This window comes from Lichenostomus cassidix, chromosome 1 (assembly GCF_008360975.1).
Source record: "Lichenostomus cassidix isolate B80296 chromosome 1, HeHo_3.0, whole genome shotgun sequence".
Taxonomy (NCBI): domain Eukaryota; kingdom Metazoa; phylum Chordata; class Aves; order Passeriformes; family Meliphagidae; genus Lichenostomus; species Lichenostomus cassidix.
The window spans coordinates 869,049-889,911 of NC_139479.1; the positions used below are offsets into that span (position 1 = coordinate 869,049).

The 20,863-nt window shown below is 45.9% G+C and overlaps 1 protein-coding gene across 9 annotated transcripts in view; it reads left to right on the top strand.

Annotated features, from left to right (window-relative positions):
* Window positions 1-20,863, top strand: part of ITSN1 (intersectin 1) — a 100,776-nt gene that overhangs the window by 28,368 nt on the left and 51,545 nt on the right. For 8 of the 9 annotated variants that reach the window (XM_085073247.1, XM_085073754.1, XM_085073665.1 and 5 more), the window contains 12 exons: window positions 114-206; window positions 873-936; window positions 6,383-6,543; window positions 8,025-8,201; window positions 8,772-8,865; window positions 10,940-11,040; window positions 11,729-11,792; window positions 13,929-14,066; window positions 14,874-14,989; window positions 16,346-16,608; window positions 17,437-17,586; window positions 17,784-17,924. In XM_085073247.1, the coding sequence (XP_084929373.1) occupies window positions 114-206; window positions 873-936; window positions 6,383-6,543; window positions 8,025-8,201; window positions 8,772-8,865; window positions 10,940-11,040; window positions 11,729-11,792; window positions 13,929-14,066; window positions 14,874-14,989; window positions 16,346-16,608; window positions 17,437-17,586; window positions 17,784-17,924 (1,562 nt within the window). The remainder of the gene's footprint in view (window positions 1-113; window positions 207-872; window positions 937-6,382; window positions 6,544-8,024; window positions 8,202-8,771; window positions 8,866-10,939; window positions 11,041-11,728; window positions 11,793-13,928; window positions 14,067-14,873; window positions 14,990-16,345; window positions 16,609-17,436; window positions 17,587-17,783; window positions 17,925-20,863) is intronic. The other variant, XM_085073924.1, reaches the window with a different exon arrangement.

The window sequence follows — 20,863 nt, forward strand, 5'->3', positions numbered from 1 at the left end:
AACCCTTGGATTGTTTTCAGAGATCCAGAATGATATAATTACACTCAGAAATAAAAAGAGGGTATTTTGTAGGTAATGTTTCTTAATGTCATGTCTCCATTTGTTTTGAAAAGGCAACCTGGATATCTGGGCTATTACTGTGGAGGAGAGAGCGAAACATGATCAGCAGTTCCATAGTCTGAAACCAACAGCTGGATTTATCACTGGTAAACTAATAATTTTCACTTCTAATTTTGTTTAATTATATCTTAACTAGTGAGCCTAAATATGTGCAGAGCTGTCTGGGAGACATATGAGTGTAAGAACTAACAACTTTGAACAGATACTTCTTTTTTTATATCCCAGTTCCTGTATGCTTTGCCACATCAAGCCCAACCTTTCTGATATTTTCTGGTATTTTTTCTTCCCCATCCTGCTGTGGAAGGGAAGGCAGGGATGGGTTCTTACTCTGTGCCTGGGGTCAGCCCACCACACTAATACTGAGATGAATCAAAGGTCTGATTAAATAAAGGTATGTCAATTGAACTGAAATCAGGTTTAGGAATTCAATTTGTAAAGCACTGACGTCAGCATGGTTGACCTCTTCCAAAGATCTAAATGCTGAACTGATTGGAGCAGTGGGAAGCAAAGCTCCAATCAAGCAATTTCACTGATCCTACTAAATTTTCATCCAGCTTTGGTCTCAAAGGCAATTTGAAGCCTCCTCTTTGTTACTCTGTTTCATTACATTTAATTTTCTTAGTGAAAATAGATGATCATCAGTCATGGAATGGGTTGGGCTTCTGTTGCAGGTATTTTTGACTGCTGATTCCCTATTCCCTGTGCCAGGTGTTCAGAGCTGTAGCTGAAGCCATGCCCTGTTTATTTTACAGGTGATCAAGCCAGGAACTTTTTTTTCCAATCTGGGTTACCTCAGCCAGTGTTAGCACAGATATGGTGAGTATGGGAGGGCTGGCAGCTGGGACCAGTGATGTTTATGGGATGGACTGGGGCAGGGGCTGTGGGTGCTGCTGAATAGGCTAAATCCAGCTGGGCCTTGGCTCTCCTGGGGCTCCAGGCCAGCTCAGTGTGTTTGGGGGTGATGTGGATCCAGGGCTCCCTCAGGAGTTCCTGGACAATGCCAGGCTGGCTGGGATGTGGCTGGGAAGCTCTGCAGGGGGATCTGGACAGGCTGCAGCCATGGGCTGAGCTTAGTAGGGTGGGTCCTGCTCTGGGGTCACCACAACCCCATGGAACACTCCAGTCTTGGGAAAGAGTGGCTGGAAAGCTGGGAAAGGCCCTGGGGGAGCTGGGGACAGCAGCTGGACATGAGCCCAGGGGTGCCCAGGGGAGCCCAGGTGTGCCCAGGGGTGCCCAGGGGTGCCCAGGTGGGCAGGAGGCCGATGGCCTCAAGTGCAAAATGCCTTCCAAATGGCATTTTTGAAGTTGGCAATTTCAAATGCCCATTTCAAATTGCTAAGTGCTTTCAGCTCTGTTGGAATTGGACTAATGCGATTTGTATTTATTAATTAGTGTTAAAAATCTCCTGATGGGAGAGCCTAGGCAGGACCTGGAATATTTGTTATGAAAATGAAGACATTTGACAATGGAGACAATTGACACAGACTGTTTCCATTGGAGTTGGAGTCAATGAATGATTATTCATGATTTGCATGAATAATATTACTACCAACACCTATGTTGGTGCTAGACAGAGAATTAAAACTGGTTTTCATTCTAGATTGGTAAAAGCAGCAGAGGGATGGAGAACTTTGGAGAAATCTGTTACCTTTTCCTCTGTCAGCTGTTTGAGAGGGAGTTCATTGCCATTACAAAAACTTACTGGTTTAACAGTAAGGACTGTTAAAGGCAGATTTTTGCTCTGATTGGAGAAAGAGGGGAATTATTTTATGGCTCTGGAAGTCTGCATGCCCAGATCTACATGGCTTTTAAATAAAGAGCTTATTTTCTGTTCTTATTATCTTCATCTTACAAATATCAAAGCTGGTCTGCTTTTCTTATTTGCTGAAGCCTCAGTGAGTGTTCAAATGTCCCCTTTGGAACTTCTCTTGCCTCTGAATTAAACAAGGAGAGAAGTTTTGTCTTAAACAAACCATCCTTTCTCCAAAAATCGTCCATAGGCATTGGCTTTAAATAGGTGTTAACAAAACCAAACAGTTGTAAATAGTCTGACTAAGGATCTCTTCCTCTCTGAATTATTCAGTTTTCCAGGCTCTTGAGAGGAAGGGAATCATTCCACTCCCTCTGGAGTTGTCATAGAGACAAGACCATTTTTGTTAATGAAGCTGAACTAAAACTTATTCAAGCTGCCTTTCTAAATCATACAGCAACTCGTAGACATTCCTTTGTCTCTCATTTTTTCAGTCATCTCTGAATTAACAGAAGTAAATATTTAAGTAAAAATCTTTATAAAGATCCTCGAGTACTTTAGAGGGGGAGCTCTGGAGTAATGAGCCCAAAATCTGTGAGAGATAGGAGCTGCAGAAAAGTGCTTTTCTATCAGTATTTACTCCTGGAATAGCTGGGTTGGGGTTTTTGCAGGTAGCATTTGATTGTTACTGGGAGGGAAGGGGAGGTACAGAAGTCCTTAAGGAATGAAAGTTGTAATTCTGAGTTATTCCAAGTTAAAACAACTTGTAAAACTCTGAAATTATTTTTCTGGTCTGAGAATCACAGAATCCCAGGATGATTGGGATTGGGAGGGAGTTTAAAGCATCCTCTGAGTGGCCCTCTGGAATGAAAGGGGAACTGAAATAATCAATGCCAGGCGTTCTCCACGCATTTGGAGTTATTTTTTCAGGACAGAGTCATTGGGTGACTTCCCTATTCCTGACATCTGCTTCCCTCCCAACCTTCCTAAATTTGTGTCCAAGGGTTGGCCAAAGTGGGGATAATTCTGATGCCCAAAACAGGCTACCTGAAACAGAGGCCAAGACAAATCAGGAGTATAAAAGTAGACAAATTTATTTGAGGCCTTCAAGGTACACTCAGGCAAGCAAAGTCACCCTCAGGAACTACACCCAAAATGGACTCAGGGTCAGGAGCTCTTCACCTTTTATAAATTCTGTCCTGTTAGCATATTGGTCCCTAATTCTCCAATCACACCTTCAGGTGATGATATTGATCACCCCAACCCTGCTTCCCCTTTTTCATTGTTATTTACATATTTTTGTGCCCTAGAGTAACAAATATGTCCTTAAATCTCTATCCAGAGAGCTTTGTTTTGGTTAAAAGAGTTGGGAACAGAGCTTTGCAGCATTCTGTAAGAGCACAGAACTACACCAAGTTACAGATACATGAAGAGGGAAAAAAAACCCTGAAATTATGAAGGTATCAGTTCTGGGAGTTGTAACTTACTGCACAGGAATCAATGGTGTGACTGAGGCCAGAGAGCTTATTGCTCCTCACTGTTCCTCACAGAGATTCCCTTGGTTTAACATGGCGCTGCTTTCATGGGTAGATGGTTTGTGTGTTAATTACAGCATATTTGATGGAAAAACTGCTTGTGCTCAGTTTCTGCACCTCATAGATGCAAAAGTAATCAAGCTGGCTTTTCATTCTGCAGAAAAGATGAGAGAAAGGAGAAAGAAAAGATCCATGGGGGAGGATTTGTCAGCACCTGAGCCCTGGGGTGGTGCTGAGCCCACTGCAGCTCTTGTCATTAGATACAAACAGAGGCCTGGTCTGTAAAATATAACAAATATTTAGTCAGTGTTTAATCCATTTACCCTGCTCTGGTTCTGGCCAGACCACAAACGAAACAAATATAAGGACACCACATTGTCCCAATTTCATTAGAAGCAGAAATTAGTGCAATTAGGTGGTGTTGGCTGGCAGGCCCTCCCTGCATTTCAGGTGCTGTTTATTCCAGAGCAGCACAGTAAAATCCAACAGCCTGACACCAAGTTCTGCAACTAGAAATGAAAATGTGTCCTATTTTTACTGGATGATTTTGTCAGACAAAAGCTGATTTTTCTTCACTGCTGTAAAAGAGGGGAGAGAGTCTGGGGGTTGCAGAGAACTCTTTGCACTGAAATTTCTGCTGGTAATTTCAGTAATGAAGCTGTTGGTGTAGAGTAAAGGAGTTCACAGAAGGTCAGATGTTGAATGAAAAGCTACTGCTGCTGATGAAAATTGGAGTTCAATGAGAGCAATGACACTGGTGCACATCAGGGTTTCTGATCGCTGGGCAATTCAATTTTTTTCTCATGTAGGATGCAAAGACTTGCTGTGTCCCAGCAGGAAATGGTGCCTGGAGAACTGAGGTTCCTACAGGATGATCTCTACTCTACCTGCATTTTCATGGCCAGGGGTAGAACTTACTGAGGGTCTGTCTGTGCTTATCAATAGAAAGGTTTATATCTTATAAATCAAAGTATTTGCTGGTGTAGAACCCACTGGTAAGACTATTATGGGATGGGCTGGGAGAGGTGAGAATGTTCACCTGGAGAGGAGAAGGATCCAGAGAGACCTCAGAGCCCTTCCAGTGCCTAAAGAGGCTCCAGGAGAGCTGGAGAGGGACTGGGGACAAGGGCTGGAGGGACAGGACACAGGGAATGGCTTCCCAGTGCTATAGGGCAGGGAGAGATGGGATATTGGGAAGGAATTGTTCCCTGGCAGGGTGGGGAGGCCCTGGGATGGAATTGCCAGAGAAGCTGTGGCTGCCCCTGGATCCCTGGCAGTGTCCAAGGCCAGGTTGGACATTGGGGCTTGGAGCAGCCTGGGACAGTGGAAGGTGTCCCTGCCATGGCTGGGGTGGCACTGGATGATTTTAAGGTCCCTCCCAGCCCAAATCAGTCCAGGATTCTGTGATTCAGCATCTTCCAGGCTCAGGTGCAGCACATACCTTTTAAGGATATCTGTGACTAAGCCTCAGTGTTGACACTTTCCTCTCCAGACTTTAAATGCTGCTCCCAAATTTTAGTATCTATTATATAGCTCTATCACAGCAGAACTGGTGGATTAAGGCAGCTACACCACTGAAAATCCTTTTATTAGGAGTACTGGGGAGGTTTGGAGTGTCTGTGATGCTGCTGGGACCTCAACCTGTGCCACTCCCTGCTGGGATCTGCCTCTCTGTGGAAGTTTTCAAGTTTCAGGGTGTTTTTTTTTGGATTGGGAGACTTTGCATTTTGCCACTGCCTTTACCTGGCTGTCTCCTTGTGTAAGTATTAATTGTAAATAGCTGTTTATTCACCGGGGTGCTTCTGGGATAAATTTCCACTTAGTTGCACAAAGGCTTTCCTTGAGAGGGATTGATCAGAAATGAAACTCTGGTTCACCCACAGTGCCCAGGCCTTTGTGTTGGCACATTCATGACATAAATAAATGCATAAACTTCAAAATCTATATTATTCCAATGCTAAAATCTGTACTTAGTTCTTCAAAACAAATGCAAAGAAATAAGCATTTAAAACCAAGCTCCCAGCTAATTCTGTTATTTATGTGCATTTACTCTGGGTTTTTTGGTGTGCAGTGTCAGGAACTGACACTCTTCTTCCTGCTTCTCTCCCCTCAAGGCTCCCACCCCAATTCCCTGCTGAGCTGGGTTTTCTTAACTAGCAAGGGAAGGAACAAAAAGCAGACTGTTTAAGTCAGACTCCTTTCCCTGAAAGCCTATTCAAGGCCTAGGCTCAATGTTTCATCTTGAGTGCTATTGTTTAATTGAAAACACATTTGCACACTCGCAGATGGAGCTCTGCTGAGGGGAGTCACAGATTTCAAGAATGTTTTATTTCAAGTGTAGATTTGCAAACTCAGTGATTTGCTTCTCTGTGGTGCTGTTTGAGGATCCTGTGCTTTCATTGGTGAAATTATGGAAAGTTTTGTACAGCTGCATTTGTCCTTCTCTGGATGCTTCGTTGTATTTCCTCCAAGAGTTGAAAAGCAACTTTAAAATTATTTATTAATCACCCCAGGAAACAAATCAAAGAGCTCAAATTTAAACAGTTCAATTTTAATCTGGCATAATTTTGGGTGAAAATTGATGAGCATCCCAGGATCCCTGAGGTTGGGAAAGTTGGGCAGCTCCTGCCAAGGCCTGAGCACCCTTTCCATGCAGAAATTCCTGCTGCTGGCCAAGCTGAGCCTCCCCTGGCCCAGCCTGAGGCTGTTCCCTCTCCTGCTGTCCCTGTTCCCTGGAGCACAGCCTGACCCCTCGGCTGTCCCCTCCTGGCAGCAGCTGTGCAGAGCCACAAGGTTCCCCTGAGCCTCCTTTGCTCCAGCCTCAGCTCTTTCCCAGCTCCCTCAGCAGTTTTCCATTCCCTTCCCAACTCCTTCCCTTCATCACCCTTGAACATCCATATCCATGTGAAGCTGTTCCTAGGGCAGGGCCTGAAGTTGCTACCTGCAGGATGTGAGTGTGAAGCACTGTGTTTTGCAGGGCTCTAGCTGACATGAACAATGATGGGAGGATGGATCCCTTGGAGTTCTCCATCGCTATGAAACTCATCAAACTGAAGCTCCAGGGTTACCAACTCCCAGCCGCGCTGCCGCCCGTCATGAAGCAGCCTCCCCTCGCCCTGCCTGGAGCCCCAGGATTTGGTAAGATCCCTCTTTTTGTCCTTCTTACCTTGCTCTGCAGCAATTAAATTGCCATTTTGTGTTTTCCCCTGGAAAATTTTAGGGAAAAGTGCATCTAAAAGCTCATGGACTCAAACTCAAATGTTGCACGTGCACCAAGACGAATTGCACTGGGCTTTTAACCCCAAGCCCTGCTGAGCAGCCTGAGCTGGGTTTGCTTCAGGTTTTCACTGCTCCAAACAAAACATGGCTCAGGTAGTGGGGCTAGTGCATGCCAAAGGGCTGGAGTTTGGATTTAAACTGTTGGCATTGCTGGATTTCCAGCTTTGGCAAATCAGCTGTTTTTTATGAGTTTTTGCAACTCCTGCACCTTCTGCTTCTATGAATTATGCTGCTCTGGTAGGAGCTGAACAGCTGCTGGGGGTGAAGTACTGCTAAAGTCATTTCAAGGAAAAGAGTAGGGAAAATGGGATGGGGAAAGAAAATAACTAAATGGAGGTGAACCTCATGTTTGACACCTTGGTCCTGGTATGAGAGGTTCTTTCCCTTTCTGGGTTAGTCTTTGCTGTGACTCAGGGTTATTGGTGCCTGAGAATCATGGAGTTACGGAATGGATTGGAATGGGATGGACTTAAAGCCCATCCAGTGCCACCCCAGCCATGGCAGGGACACCTTGCACTGTCCCAGGCTGCTCCAAGCCCCAATGTCCAACCTGGCCTTGGACACTGCCAGGGATCCAGGGGCAGCCACAGCTTCTCTGGGAATTCCATCCCAGGGCCTCCCCACCCTCCCAGGGAACAATTCCTTCCCAATATCCCATCTAAATGCCCTGAGATAAAGCAAGAGTGCATTTGATAAGCTGCTTGCAGCATTGTGGTTTGATCCACTGTAACTCTCACAAGTTTTACAATCAGAAATAAAACTCTTTGGAAGGAAGCAGTGAAACTGGACAGAGCAAATACAGGGTTAAGTGAGAAAAGGCAAAATAAAATTATCCCCTTACAAACCCCAGCCAAATCTGGGATTCCCTTGTTCTCATCCCCTGTAGATTGGTCTGAGCTGTTTGCACACCCCTCCTTCTTCCCCTGGCACCACTGGACCCCCTTAACCTGGTTCCCTGCAACTGTGCTTTACCTAAACCTCAACCTCTCCCTGCTGTGCTGTCCCCATTAGCTTTGTCCTAAAGGCTGGAGCACTAATCCTGCAGCTTCTGGGTCATCCTGGGGTTCATTCCTCCCTGGGGTTAGCAGTGCTGCTCCTCACTCAGTTCAAGGCGCAATTCCTTTCTGCAGCCAGTGCTGCTGGACTGTTTGGGCAGTGCTGCCCTGCTGTGGGGGTGTCCCTGTGCCCTGTGCCCATTCCTGTGCCATGCTGGTGCTGCACTGGGCTGGGAGGGCTCTGCCAGGGGATGTGTGAGCTCCCACTGAAGTCTGTGACTGCAGTGCCTGCAGGCTCTGTGTGGTGTGTGAATCACAACCAACCTGTGCTTTTCTCACCCGTAGGTCTCGGGGGCATTGCCAACATGCCCTCCCTCAGCACTGTGGCCCCAGTGCCCATGGCATCCATCCCAGTCGTGGGGATGTCCCCCCCACTGGTGTCCTCTGTCCCTGCAGCCGTCCCTCCCCTGGCTAACGGAGCTCCTGCTGTCATCCAGCCCCTGCCTGCTTTCGCTCACGCTGGTACGCTGCTCTCACTCTCTGTCTCCTGCTCTAACAGCTCCCCTGCCATTTCCTGGGGACACATGGAATTAGCCACTCCGAGTGCTGCCTTTGGGGAAGGACTGTGCTTTGCTTTAGCCCACTTGGCACACTTGGAGAAGAGCTAAAAGGAGGAATGTGGACATGGCCTCCCGCAGGAGTCCCTCGTGGTGAGAAAATAAAACAGCACTTGGAGAAATGAACTTGCCTGGAAACTGTTGCCTGGAATTCAGGCCTCTCCTGTCTCTTCATAGCTACTGAAGTACTGCTGTTTGTTAGGGTGACTTTAATACTCAACTACATACAGCTTCTAACATTTATCAAAATATCATCTGCTATCAACAGGGTTTGCATAAAACTGTGGAAGCCAAAAGACACGAGGGAAGTGCCCTTGTGTTTCCCCCTGTCCTGCTGGACTGTCTGATCTTTATGTTGTTAGAGTTCCCATCAGACCCACAGTGCTTGCACTTGATATAGGAGCTAAATGAATGTCATGGGAATTGCATAGTTTCAATGTGAATAGCAATAAATCCCTGTTTTCTCTCTTCCCAGCCACTTTGCCAAAGAGTTCTTCCTTCAGCCGCTCTGGGCCAGGAGCTCAGCTCAATGCAAAGCTGCAAAAGGCACAATCCTTCGACGTGGCCAGGTGGGGCTGGGGCAGGGGGCAGCTTTGGGTTGGACAAACTCCTTCCCTGTCACAAAGTTGTTGTCTGAAATAATAGTTCTTGCAAGAATCAATTCCTGCTGAGGGATCACTTCAGTGTTTCAGGGGATGCTGTGGCTTTACAGGGAATGCTCCAGGAGCAGGGAGACGTGGAAATGAAATGATTAACTGCTAACAGTGTTGACATTATTTTCACTTAACTTTTAGAACAGCATTTGCTTCTGTAAACATAAACCTGCATGGTGAGCAGACACTTCTGGTACTGTGAAAACAAGACAAGTAATATATTATTTAAAATTAGCAACACCAGGGTTATTCCTAAAGGCAAAGTATTTAATAGGTTTTATTTTAAATGCATTCTACCATTTCTTCTATATTCTTCAAGTTCTGCATGAAAAATCACTTAAAAGGCTTTTAGATTATTCCAAGGCCTAGAAAAATGTGTGGTTGGGCAAAGTGATTTTACTCTGATCTGAAGAAATGGATCTGACAAAATAAAACTTCCTTAGAGGAGCTAAGAGAGGGATTACCCAGAAGTCTTTATAAGTCAAACTGTCTCACAGATCTATGGCACAAAGTTTTTTTGCAAGAGGAAAATGGCTTGGGACATAATTTAATGATGTGGTTTTATTTTGATTTTCTTCTGCAGGCTTGTCTATTGCCCTGCTGTTAGATAAGTGACTCTACTCAGTATTGGCAAATAGAATTAAAAGCCATTCAAGACAATTAGTTTTCTCTCTGAAATCTAAACCTGCCAGGAACAGAGCAGGGATGGTCTGATATAATTTATGTGTAAGAAAGAAGTAAAGTTAATATGTGGGAACCCAAAATCCAGCAAAACTGAGGAGGAATTCCTGTAGGTAAAAATGTAATATTTAGCCTTTTTTCTTATTTTCATTATTGAAGGAACAGCTTGTTCTTGCTTTGCTCCCATGAAGAGGTATTATTAAAGCTCAAGAGTTTGGAAATCAAAAATAGAAATGGAGATACTGGTTTGGATCTTGTCATGTGAGAATGGTTTATAAGGTCAAAAAAAGGACAAAGTTTCAATGTGCCTAAAGACAGAAAACTCTGCTCCTTGTTTTTCAGTGTTAAGACTTGCCAGCCTTCAAAAATGGGAAATTGGAGCTACAAATCAACTCAACATGTTATGGGAAAGAATTAAAACTGGGAGTTTTTCCTCACTTGAGTTCTGTTATGACAAATTTTACATTCAAATGTGCCTTTTTCCACACGTTTTTTTCTATATTTCCAGAATATTTTGCATTTTTTTTCCTTTATCAACTCATGAATTATTTGGCTAAGAGAACTAGTTAAAGACAGAATGGGATGTTATTCTTCATTTCCTGTTACATGTTTAGGTAAAAGCTTGTAGCTCCTCTGAACAGTCCTCCTTCATTGTCTGCCAGTAAAGGAAAAAGCAAAACTCTTAGGAAAAAGAATTGATCTTCCAAGAGACTGAATTATGACAAATGTTTGGAAACAAGAGGTCAAACCTGTGGTGGTTTCAGGAATAGCAGGGAATATTAGATTGTGGAATCAGGGAGTGTTTTGGGTTCAGAGAGACCCTAAAGCCCATCCAGTGCCACCCTTGCCATGGCAGGGACACCTTCCACTGTCCCAGGCTGCTCCAAGCCCCAATGTCCAACCTGGCCTTGGACACTGCCAGGGATCCAGGGGCAGCCACAGCTTCTCTGTGACACCTCAGTGCCTCACCAACCTCACAGCAAAACTGGGGAAAAGAACCATTTTGGGCATAAAACTTGATCTCAGAGCAGCACTTCACCCTCTGGTGAGGGTGGGGAGGCCCTGGGATGGAATTCCCAGAGAAGCTGTGGCTGCCCCTGGATCCCTGGCAGTGTCCAAGGCCAGGTTGGACATTGGGGCTTGGAGCAGCCTGGGACAGTGGAAGGTGTCCCTGAATGGCATGGGTGGGCTGGATGGGATTTAATGTCCCTCCAGCCCAAACCCTTCAGTGATTTTATGATTGTGTGATTGTTCCTATTACCTTCCTGAGATTAAATTTTGGATTCTCCCTGTTGTGCTGTGCTTGCAGCGCTCCTGCCGTGGCAGAGTGGGCTGTGCCTCAGTCCTCACGGCTCAAGTACCGGCAGCTCTTCAACAGCCACGACAAAACCATGAGTGGACACTTGACAGGTACTGCAACAGCTTTTGTTGTCTCTTCTTTTTTTGGAGCTGTAAGAGGCAAATTTAATGCCACCGGGGATGTTGTTCACATAGTAAGAGACTCATGAGTATTTATCTGTTTGCATCTCCCAAGTGCTTAATGCTCTTGTTTAGAAGCAAATATTCATCATGGCTGGGATGATTTTATCGCCATCTTTCCTTTATTGTCTGCAAGGCTGACACTGGGAAATGTTTCTGGAAAAGGACACAGTGGGTTCTGAGAAACTTTCTGCAGCCATTCATTTCCAGTGCTTGCTTCACCCACTGCTGAGAGCACCTGTGCAGTTCCAGGGAGACACGAGACTGGTTCCCTGGCTTAATTTTACCAGTTCTGGTGCATCTCTTTGTGTTTTAGAGCTTTCTTGGGCTTTAATCTGAGTGATTTGGTTGCCCAGAGAAGCTGTGGCTGCCCTTGGATCCCTGGCAGTGTCCAAGGCCAGGTTGGACATTGGGGCTTGGAGCAGCCTGGGGCAGTGGAAGGTGTCCCTGCCATGGCTGGGGTGGCACTGGATGGGCTTTAATGTCCCTCACAACCCAAACCAGTCCGGGATTCTGTGGTTGTTGTGCAGAAGGGAGGGATTATTTCTTGGTTATCTGGGGGAGCCAGGTTCCTGCTGGTCATACCTCTTGCTTATTTTAATATTTGTTTCCCTTTTAGGTCCCCAAGCAAGAACGATTCTCATGCAGTCAAGTTTACCCCAGGCTCAGCTGGCTACAATATGGTAAAAATAAGCCTTTCCATTTCCATCCAAACACAAACTCTTCTGAATCCTCTGCACTTGAATTTTCTCCATTTTCAGCCCCACTGATAAATCACACATTGCTCTTTGTCATGTGTAACTTTATAGACAGAACCTGTACTTCTAAGCCTGTATTAATATTCCACAAGAGTACCAGGAGCATCTTTTGTGTGATGTTCTGGAAGCTGGGTTTCAATGCTGGGTTTTTAGGCAGAGCAGATGTTCATCATCCTGTGTCTTCCACATCCCCTAACACACACCAGGGAAACATTTACCTTTGCACAGGTAGTAGAACAGGAAGCTTAACCCAAACCACACTTTCTGTGGGGTTTCTCTACCTTTTCCATGAGTTTGAAGGGCTGATCTCCCAGGGGCTGGAGTTACAGACCTTTACAATAATGGATTTTCAAAAGATTTGTCTCAGCTTCTCTTTTGCCTTCCAGCTTGTTGTTTGCTGAACTTTATTATGTTTTTATTGCCCCATGGAAAGTTGTTCCTAATTAACTTCATCCTTTAGGAATGTTTGCTTGAGAAGCATTGGAGCTCACCCAGGGGCTCAGTGTGAGGATGGCAGTGCTGCAGTCACTCTGACAAGGCCATTCAGCTGCACTTGTTCTCTTTGCAAAGCACTGGGAGTTGTGTTATAAATTAAAAACCACTCTTTCCTTCTCTGTTTCCTAACAAAGGGATAAAAATAAATCAGCCTGGTCTCCCAGCAGATGATTAACCAAGAAATGCTCTGCTTTTGCCAGCCTTAGAGTGGTTGTGTGGGCAAGCTGCTGCCACCAGCTCCCTCCAGGAGCTCCAAACAGGACTCCCTCAGCTGGGGATATCCACAACTGCCAATCCATTGGGATAAGGAATGGATATTACAGCTCTTATTGTCCCTTTGCTGAGCCCTGCCTTCTTACAGCCCAAAAAAAAGAGATGACAAAAGCTACTGTCTGGGGCTGAAATCCCTGACTCAGACACACAAAGGGAAGAGTTGATATTCAGCCTCCCTGTTGTCCTGGGAGTTCCTACCCAAGGTGTGCACCCAGCTGATCAATTATTTCTTTGCATGGTAGATTCTCAGTCTCCTGGCTTGTTCTTGTGCTCCAGCCTGAGGAGCTCAGTGACACAGGTGTGCATCAAGTGAGGCTGTGATTGTCTCGCAGATTTAAATTCCATCGATGAAATCTGTGCCTTGGGGCATCAAAAGAATTTATCACATATTTCCCTTTGATTTCACAGTATCATGGGAGATTTTTCTGCATAATTAGATTGCAGCAGGCTGGAGGAACAAATCTGAGCTGGAAGGAACCCACAGGGATCATCCAAGTCCAGCTTCTGCCCTGCCCAGACCCCCAGCAATGCCAGCCTGGGCATCCCTGGCAGTGCTGTCCAAAGGCTCCTGGAGCTCTGGCAGCCTCAGGCTGTGCCCATTCCCTGGGGAGCCTGGGCAGTGCCAGCACCCTCTGGGGGAACAACCTTTCCCAATATCCAGCCTGAGCTGCCCTGGCCCAGCTCCAGCCCTCCCTGGGTCTATCCCTGGGCAAAGCTTATGCTGTTCATTTTATCCAATACCACGTTAACAGGAGTAAAAGCATTTTGTGGCTCTGCTGGAGCTCTGGTTTGGGGCCATCCAGAGATGTTACTCCACAATTTTTAATATGTGCACAGTGCCAGGTGGGTTTGGGCTTGTCAGGACTAGAATGGCTTTGATTTCAGTGCCAATGGGTGCTCTGGAATGTGAGATGGGAGCCTTCAGGGAGGAAGGAGACCAAACCAAAAAGTTCTGCCAAGCATCTGAGGTGGTTCTTCTGGGTGTTCTCGAGGTGTTCAAGAGAACTCCGTTGGTTGAAGTTCCTTGTCTGGCAAGTGCTCCAGGCAGCACTCAGAGCAGGCAAAGGAGAAGCTGTGGCTGCAAGGCTGGATTTAAGGCAGACAGCCATGAGAAATGGGGGAAATAGAGAAGCATTTGGGGTTTGCTTTTCATTTGTTTTGAAAAAACAATGGTGTGGGAAAAAAAGGGATAAATTTGGATTAATTTGGAGCTTAACATGTTAAAGCAAATGCCTTTGAAGAGTGATTTTTAATATTTAATAATTTCCTTACTTTATCCTTCTCTTTAACAAGGAATCTCTCTGACATCGACCAAGATGGGAAGCTGACAGCTGAGGAGTTTATCCTGGCTATGCACCTCATTGATGTAGCTATGTCTGGTCAGCCTCTGCCACCTGCACTGCCTCCAGAGTACATCCCACCTTCCTTCAGGTAACTCCTCATCCCTTTGGGATTTCCCTCCTCATTTTGTGGCTCATCTGGGAAAATTCTGTGAGTGCCAAGACACTGAGCAGTGACCTCTTGCCTTTTGTCCTCTTAAGGACAGGGATAGAGTGGATGCTTATGCTGCCACACCTTCCAGAACTTGCTCAGTCTGCTCAGAGAAATCCAGATTTAAGTTCAGGCTTATACTCCTGTAGAGCAAATGGAATGTATTGGAATTCCACATCCAGGCCTCTTTTGTTACAGCTGGATCTGTGAACAGATCATTCACTCATCACTTCTCTTCCTCCATTTCCCTTTCTTGTGGAGAAATAGATGGGAAGACAGTAACAGCAATGGAAATAAATCTTTACATACAATGTTCTTCAAATATCCTCCTGAAGATTCCCAATTTTTGTGTATTCCACTTGGGATCTTGCTTTTAGCTTGACTATAGTGAGCTCTTCCTCTGTCTCTGCAATTTTTGGTGTAGTTTAGGTCAACATTTCCCCAACTCCAGACTAGTAAGGGAAAAATCTCCCCCCCAAGTGAGTGATCTTGGGGACAGGGTTGAACACATCTGGAAACTGCATGGAGAATTTGGGACTGGGCTTCTCAGGTCACCAGTGAACTGCTGGGACCTTGGAAAATCCTGTTCTCCTGAGGCAGTGCCTGAGTGGAGCTCTCTGGGCAACACTGAATGAGCATTAATACCATTAAACATGACATCATTACATTTAATTTGATCATAAATCAGAAATCATTTGGGCAGGCCTGGGTTCTGTTGGGCACCTGACATTCCTGTTTCCTTGGCAGAAGAGTCCGCTCTGGCAGTGGGATTTCTGCTGCCAGTTCAGTGTCTGTAGACCAAAGGTTACCAGAAGAACCAGCACTGGAAGAAGAACAGCAGCAACTGGAGAAGAAATTACCAGGTGAGCAAGGGAAAACAGGGATGTTTAGTGTGATGTTCCCATCAGGTCACAGCCTGGGAGGTCACGCAGGCTGACTGAGAAATGTTTTTCCAGAGCAGTTTGGGACATGTCAGAGGCACAACCAAGACATTGCTGAGTCCAGCTCATTCCTGACTGGTGCCTGATCCTTGGGGTTGGTGACACTGGAGATGGGAAGAGCTCTCAGGCTGCTCATCTCCTGCACTCCCCACTCAGGCAGCCCTTTGCAGCCCTGGCACAGCACTGCAAGGAGAAATTCCTGCTGCCTTCCTCCTCTGGCTTAGGTGGAGCAAAGCTTGGCTGAGGTGCTCTGTGAAAGATCCCAGTTTTCCCACAGAGACTTGTTTCCTGGGAATCTGTGAAACAGTGTGGGGCTTCATACAAATTTCATCAGTCCCAGGAAAAGAACAAAAGGAAAAGAAGAGGGGATTGGCAGCTGAAAAGGTACAAACTTGAAAAGACAAGAATTCAGCTGGTTCAGTAGGTGTTGGGCTGATGTGTCCAACCATGTGTGCACGCTTGGAAGGAAATGTGTGCTCTCCCTGGCCTTGCATCCCAAAAATGTCCTTCTTGGGCTTACAAGGGAGAGAAATCTGGACTTTGGGCTGCAGGAATGAAAAGGAACAGAAGGTGAAGCGAAAGAATAATTTGGAGGGAGGTGCTGAGGAGTGAGGCACAGGGGAAGGACAATCCCTGGGACTGCAGAGGGATGTCAGGGAAGCTGTGCTGGAACTGAGGCCATTCTTTTAGGACAGTAAGTGGTGAGGATGTGGATCTGCAAGAATCCGGATTTCCTGGGCTCAGCTGCTCAAGAACCTAAACCATTTCTTCTCTTGACAGTAATGAGTAATCTAATGAGAACAGCAACTTTAAATGAGTTCTGGTCATTTGCATAATGGCTTTTTGATGATGTCAGCAGCTGAATTCTTTACCTCGCACGAACAGAAGTGTTGGCTCTTGGAATGCTGCTATTATCCAATGTGCAAAGGAACTCCAGATGTGTGTCCTCACAGAGGATCAGCTGGAGAATGGTTTGTCTAAATTATCCCCACTTGCTGGCCTTTGTGGAGAAACCTGGAACCCTGAGTAATGGGAATGGAAATTCCCTCCTTGCTTTGCTGAGGGTGTCGGTTTGAGGGGATCGGCAATATCAGAGCTAGTGCTGAACTCCAGTCTGCCCTGTGGAGCTCAGTGAGGAACTTAGTGAGGAGCTCCTACTGGAGGGCTGTTTCACTTTGCTAGGGATTCATTTGTATTTCTTTGGATCAATTTTTACGATCGGTTGATCAGTACCACAGCTGAATTGTCCCTTTTTGCCCCTTGTTTCTCTGCCCAAAGTGACCTTTGAAGACAAGAAGCGGGAGAACTTCGAGAGGGGCAATCTGGAGCTGGAGAAACGCCGCCAGGCTCTGCTGGAGCAGCAGCGCAAGGAGCAGGAGCGCCTGGCCCAGCTGGAGAGGGCCGAGCAGGAGAGGAAGGAGCGCGAGCGGCAGGAGCAGGAGAGAAAGAGGCAGCTGGAGCTGGAGAAACAGCTGGAGAAACAGCGGGAGCTGGAGAGGCAGCGGGAGGAGGAGAGGAGGAAAGAGATTGAGAGGAGAGAGGTAATGCTGGGGAGCTGGGGAGGGGTTGTTGCCTGGGTGTTGCAAACTCAGTGTTTGCTGTCAGGGTTGGTGAGCAAACGTTTAAACCGTGAGCTGGAAGTTCTGGGATGTTCAAGGCAAGGAAGGGGTAGTTATTGCTTCATTTGTCCTGTTAAATGGATGGATGTGACATTGACATGTGGGAGAGCATGCTCCTGACCTCTGACTTCTTTAAAAATAATAATTGTTACTGTTATCATTATATTTGATGTTAAGAGGTGCTTGAATGAATGAAGAAAAACTTGTGGCGTTCATGATTTTCCAGTCATGAGTTCATTTCATAGAATCCCAGAATGGTTTGGGTTGGAAGGGACCTTAAAGATCCTCAAGTTCCAACTCCCTGCCATGGGCAGGGATAACATTCACCAGACCAGGTAGCACCATCCAACCCGGCCTTTAATTTGTTAAAGAAAACACACCCTGGTTAACCCAAAAAGCTCTTATTTTCTCCCATTGCCAAACAAGGATGAGTTCAGCACAGAAACACCTGGCTGTTCTTTGCAAAGCTGCAGAAGGTCTAATGCTGGAGGTCAGAAAGGGGTTTGAATACGTCCTGGAGAGTTCCCCAAGTCCTAATATGAAAAAACTTGTTAAATCAGCAAACTGGATCTTGGAAAACTGGAAAACAGGAAAACAGAGGGATTTGCTGTTGAGTCACCTCTGCTGTGCAGAGAAGCATTGCAAGCACTAATCACTTTGTGCATGCAGAGGCACAGAGCAGCCCCCTGTTCATACCAATGTTTAATTGAAGATGAGATTATCAACTCAGAAATATTTTGCAATCTGCAGGCTGCCAAACGGGAGCTGGAGAGGCAGAGGCAGCTGGAGTGGGAGCGCAACCGGCGGCAGGAGCTGCTGAACCAGAGGAACAAGGAGCAGGAGGACATTGTGGTGCTGAAGGCAAAGAAGAAAACCTTGGAATTCGAGCTGGAAGCTCTCGTGAGTGGTGGTGGTGGTGGTGGTGCAGGTCAAACACACAAAGCACAGTGTGGTGGTCACTGTGCCCTGGCCGTGTTTATTTTCTGTCATTTCAGTTGAAAATATGAAATAAAAGTAGGTTTTAGATCCTGACTTGCATGACCAAACATTTTGGTTGAAAAAAGAAATAAAAGAGATGTTTTTCTTTTCTTTTAAAGAATGATAAAAGAAACCAGTTGGAGGGGAAGCTTCAGGATATCAGGTGTCGGCTGTCGACCCAAAGACAAGAAATTGAAAGTACAAATAAATCCAGAGAACTCAGAATTGCAGAAATCACCCATTTGCAGCAGCAGCTACAGGTGAGAAAACACTAATTTTATTCTTAGCCTTGAATTTTGACCTCCTCAGGAACATCAATTTCCTGAGCAAGCTTGGGCTGAGCTGTTCCTCACACTTAATGAATCATTAAGTCATTGCTGTAAATTAATGTCCTTGAGATGTGGCTAGGAATTGCTTCCCACACTTGAAGATGTATCTGGTTATCCCTTCATCCTCCTGAATTCCTTTTGTGGGGAGCAGGAAATGCTTTGGCTGCAGGTGTTTTTGGGGATGAGGAGAAGGAAATTTCCCAGTGTTTATTTTGGGGGAAAGGATTGACTGCAGTGAAGTGACTTGTTGATGTCTTTTTTTCTTAATTGTAAGATAATGAACTTTCAAAATGGAAGTTCCCAGTGAAACCAGTTGTTCTGTTGGCAGTTGTTCTGTTGGCTTTTGGGCTTTGAGGTGGTTTGGCAGCAGTAGCTGTGGCTGTGTGGTAATGTCTGCTCTCATTGATCTCCACCACTGATATTTCACTTACTGTCACTTGAGGTGTTTTTATCCCAGTTGTGAAAATGTGTCACTACTTAGCAGAAAAGGCATATTTTATCTGGGGAGAATCTTAGGGCTTTTTCCTGAAAAAACATTATGTTTTCAAATGTCCTGTAAAGTTTCCTATCTCATCTACAGAGGACAGACTAAAGATGTAAATGAGTTATAAAAAAGGGAGATTTTCATCCTCTAAACTCCCTAATTGGTTAAAAAGTCAATACTGTCATTATCTTTGTAGGGTGATGTATATCTTCATTGGAAATAGTTTAGTTTAATACATCTGACACTTCCTATGAGAAGATGACTTAATTCAGAGGAGTAATTATTTTTCAACCTATTAATTAGTTCCAAGATGGAGTTTCATTTACCTTGTGAAAGAAATTGTGTCCCAGTTAATCCTGGGTGATGAAGATGTATGCCAGTTCTGTGGATCTGTGGTCTCTGCTGGAGTGGCATTTCCAGGGATGTTCAGAAGGGTCCTGAGCTGTGTTTGAAACACATCTATGCTGTGTGGGCCTTGCTCATTACCTGCAGGGATTATTTACTTCCTTGATGAGCACTTGGGCTCCCAAGTGGTTTGAAGAGAGTTTTCCCTCATTCAAGGGGCAGGAACTGGGGTTTGATTTCCCCTGCATGTGGGCCATGACTCAACTCTTGGCCACTTCTCTTTGCGTGAGTTTCCAGACTTACTGATGCCATTAATTTCTTTCATCTGTTTCTTCAGTACAAGGCAAGGATGTGGAATCCATCTGGTGGGTGTTCTGGGATAGATGCTTATTCCATGGTTGTGTGTGATTTCAGGAAACAAGACTTGACCTTCACGATCCCTTGGCATTCTCTGTCCTTACACACTCCCCAAACTATTCAGTGTATTGAGTAATCTGGGGTGTTTGGAAGGGTTTTGGCCTTTAGAAACAAAGCAGCTGATGTTGTGATCACATTCCACCCTCAAATGCTGTCCAGACCAAGTGACCTTGTGTGGCCCCTCCAGGCCCCTCCCCATCCCTGTGAACCCTCCTTTGAACATCTTCCAACAGCTTTGGATCTTTCTTTTTTCATGAGACACCCAGGACTGGAGATGAGGCCACCCCAGTGCAGAGCTGGATGGGAGGATCTGGGTTTTGGGATTTCCCTGAGGGACTGGGAAAGTTCTGTAGGTGCAACAGGCCTTGCAGCTGAGCAGTGAGAGACGTGCAGCTCCTGGTAATCTAATGTGGAGTTTGTCTGAATTTTGCTGCTTAGTGAATTCCTAAAGCCATTGAGTGTGCTGTGCTGTCTCAGGGTATTTTGTGGAACATAAGGAGATCACAGGAGGCTGCAGTTGTTGCATAATGCTCAGAGCTGAGCTGGGCACTGCAGAGCCCAGTCAGGGCCTGGCAGGAGGAAAGTGGGACAGCCCAAAGCCATGGCAGTGCAGTCATTGCTGGGTTCCTGGAACCAAAATTAAAACTTCTCATGGAATTGTGGAATCACAGAACGACTTGGGTTGGAATGGACTTTAAATCTCCTCCAGTCCCATCCCAGCCATGGGCAGGGACACCTTCCACTGTCCCAGGTTGCTTCAAGTCCACTTCAACCTGGCCTTGGACACTTCTAGGGATGGAGAATTCTTGACATCCCTGGGGCTCACTCTGGTGGTCAGGGATCAGGGGCCATTTATTCTTAGCATTGAATGATGTCATTTGCAATCCTCTGGGACAGATTGATGCTGTCAGCTGCTTGATTCCTCAAAAACCTGCAAGTACAGAGAGCTGCTCAGAAAAATTACTGGGTTTGTGGGAAAGATGGGATGTTGATACTCAGGTGCTGTTTCACCTCGTGCTGCTGGAGGTGTTTGATGACTTGAGCTTGGAGGTCAAGGCTCCTGAAAAGTGTGTGAGGTAGCAATTTGTGCTCTGGAAAGGGCCAGGATTGTACAGGAAATAAGCCTATAGCATCCTCCAAAGGGACAGGATCATTGCAGGGACCCTTGTAACACAGCAGTTCACAACCTTCCAACCATGTGCTGAGTTTGAGAGAGATCAGAATCCTCTTCCAAGAGCTGAGTGGAGAGATGGAAGACTCAAGGATTCTCATCCCACAGGGCTTGTGTTTCATAGCTTTTGGCCAGAATATATTCCTTTAAAAGGAAAGTCTTTATTTTTGCTTCCTGTAAATATTTGTCTTTCTATTCCTGATCAAAGATAATAATTATTAACACTATTAGTAACATTATTTATTAACAGCTATTAGTGGAGGGGACAGCCGGGGGTCAGGCTGTGCTCCAGGGAACAGGGACAGCAGGAGAGGGAACAGCCTCAGGCTGGGCCAGGGGAGGCTCAGCTTGGGCAGCAGCAGGAATTTCTGCATGGAAAGGGTGCTCAGGCCTTGGCAGGAGCTGCCCAGGGAGGTTTGCAGTCCCCATCCCTGCAGGTGTCCCAGGAAGGCC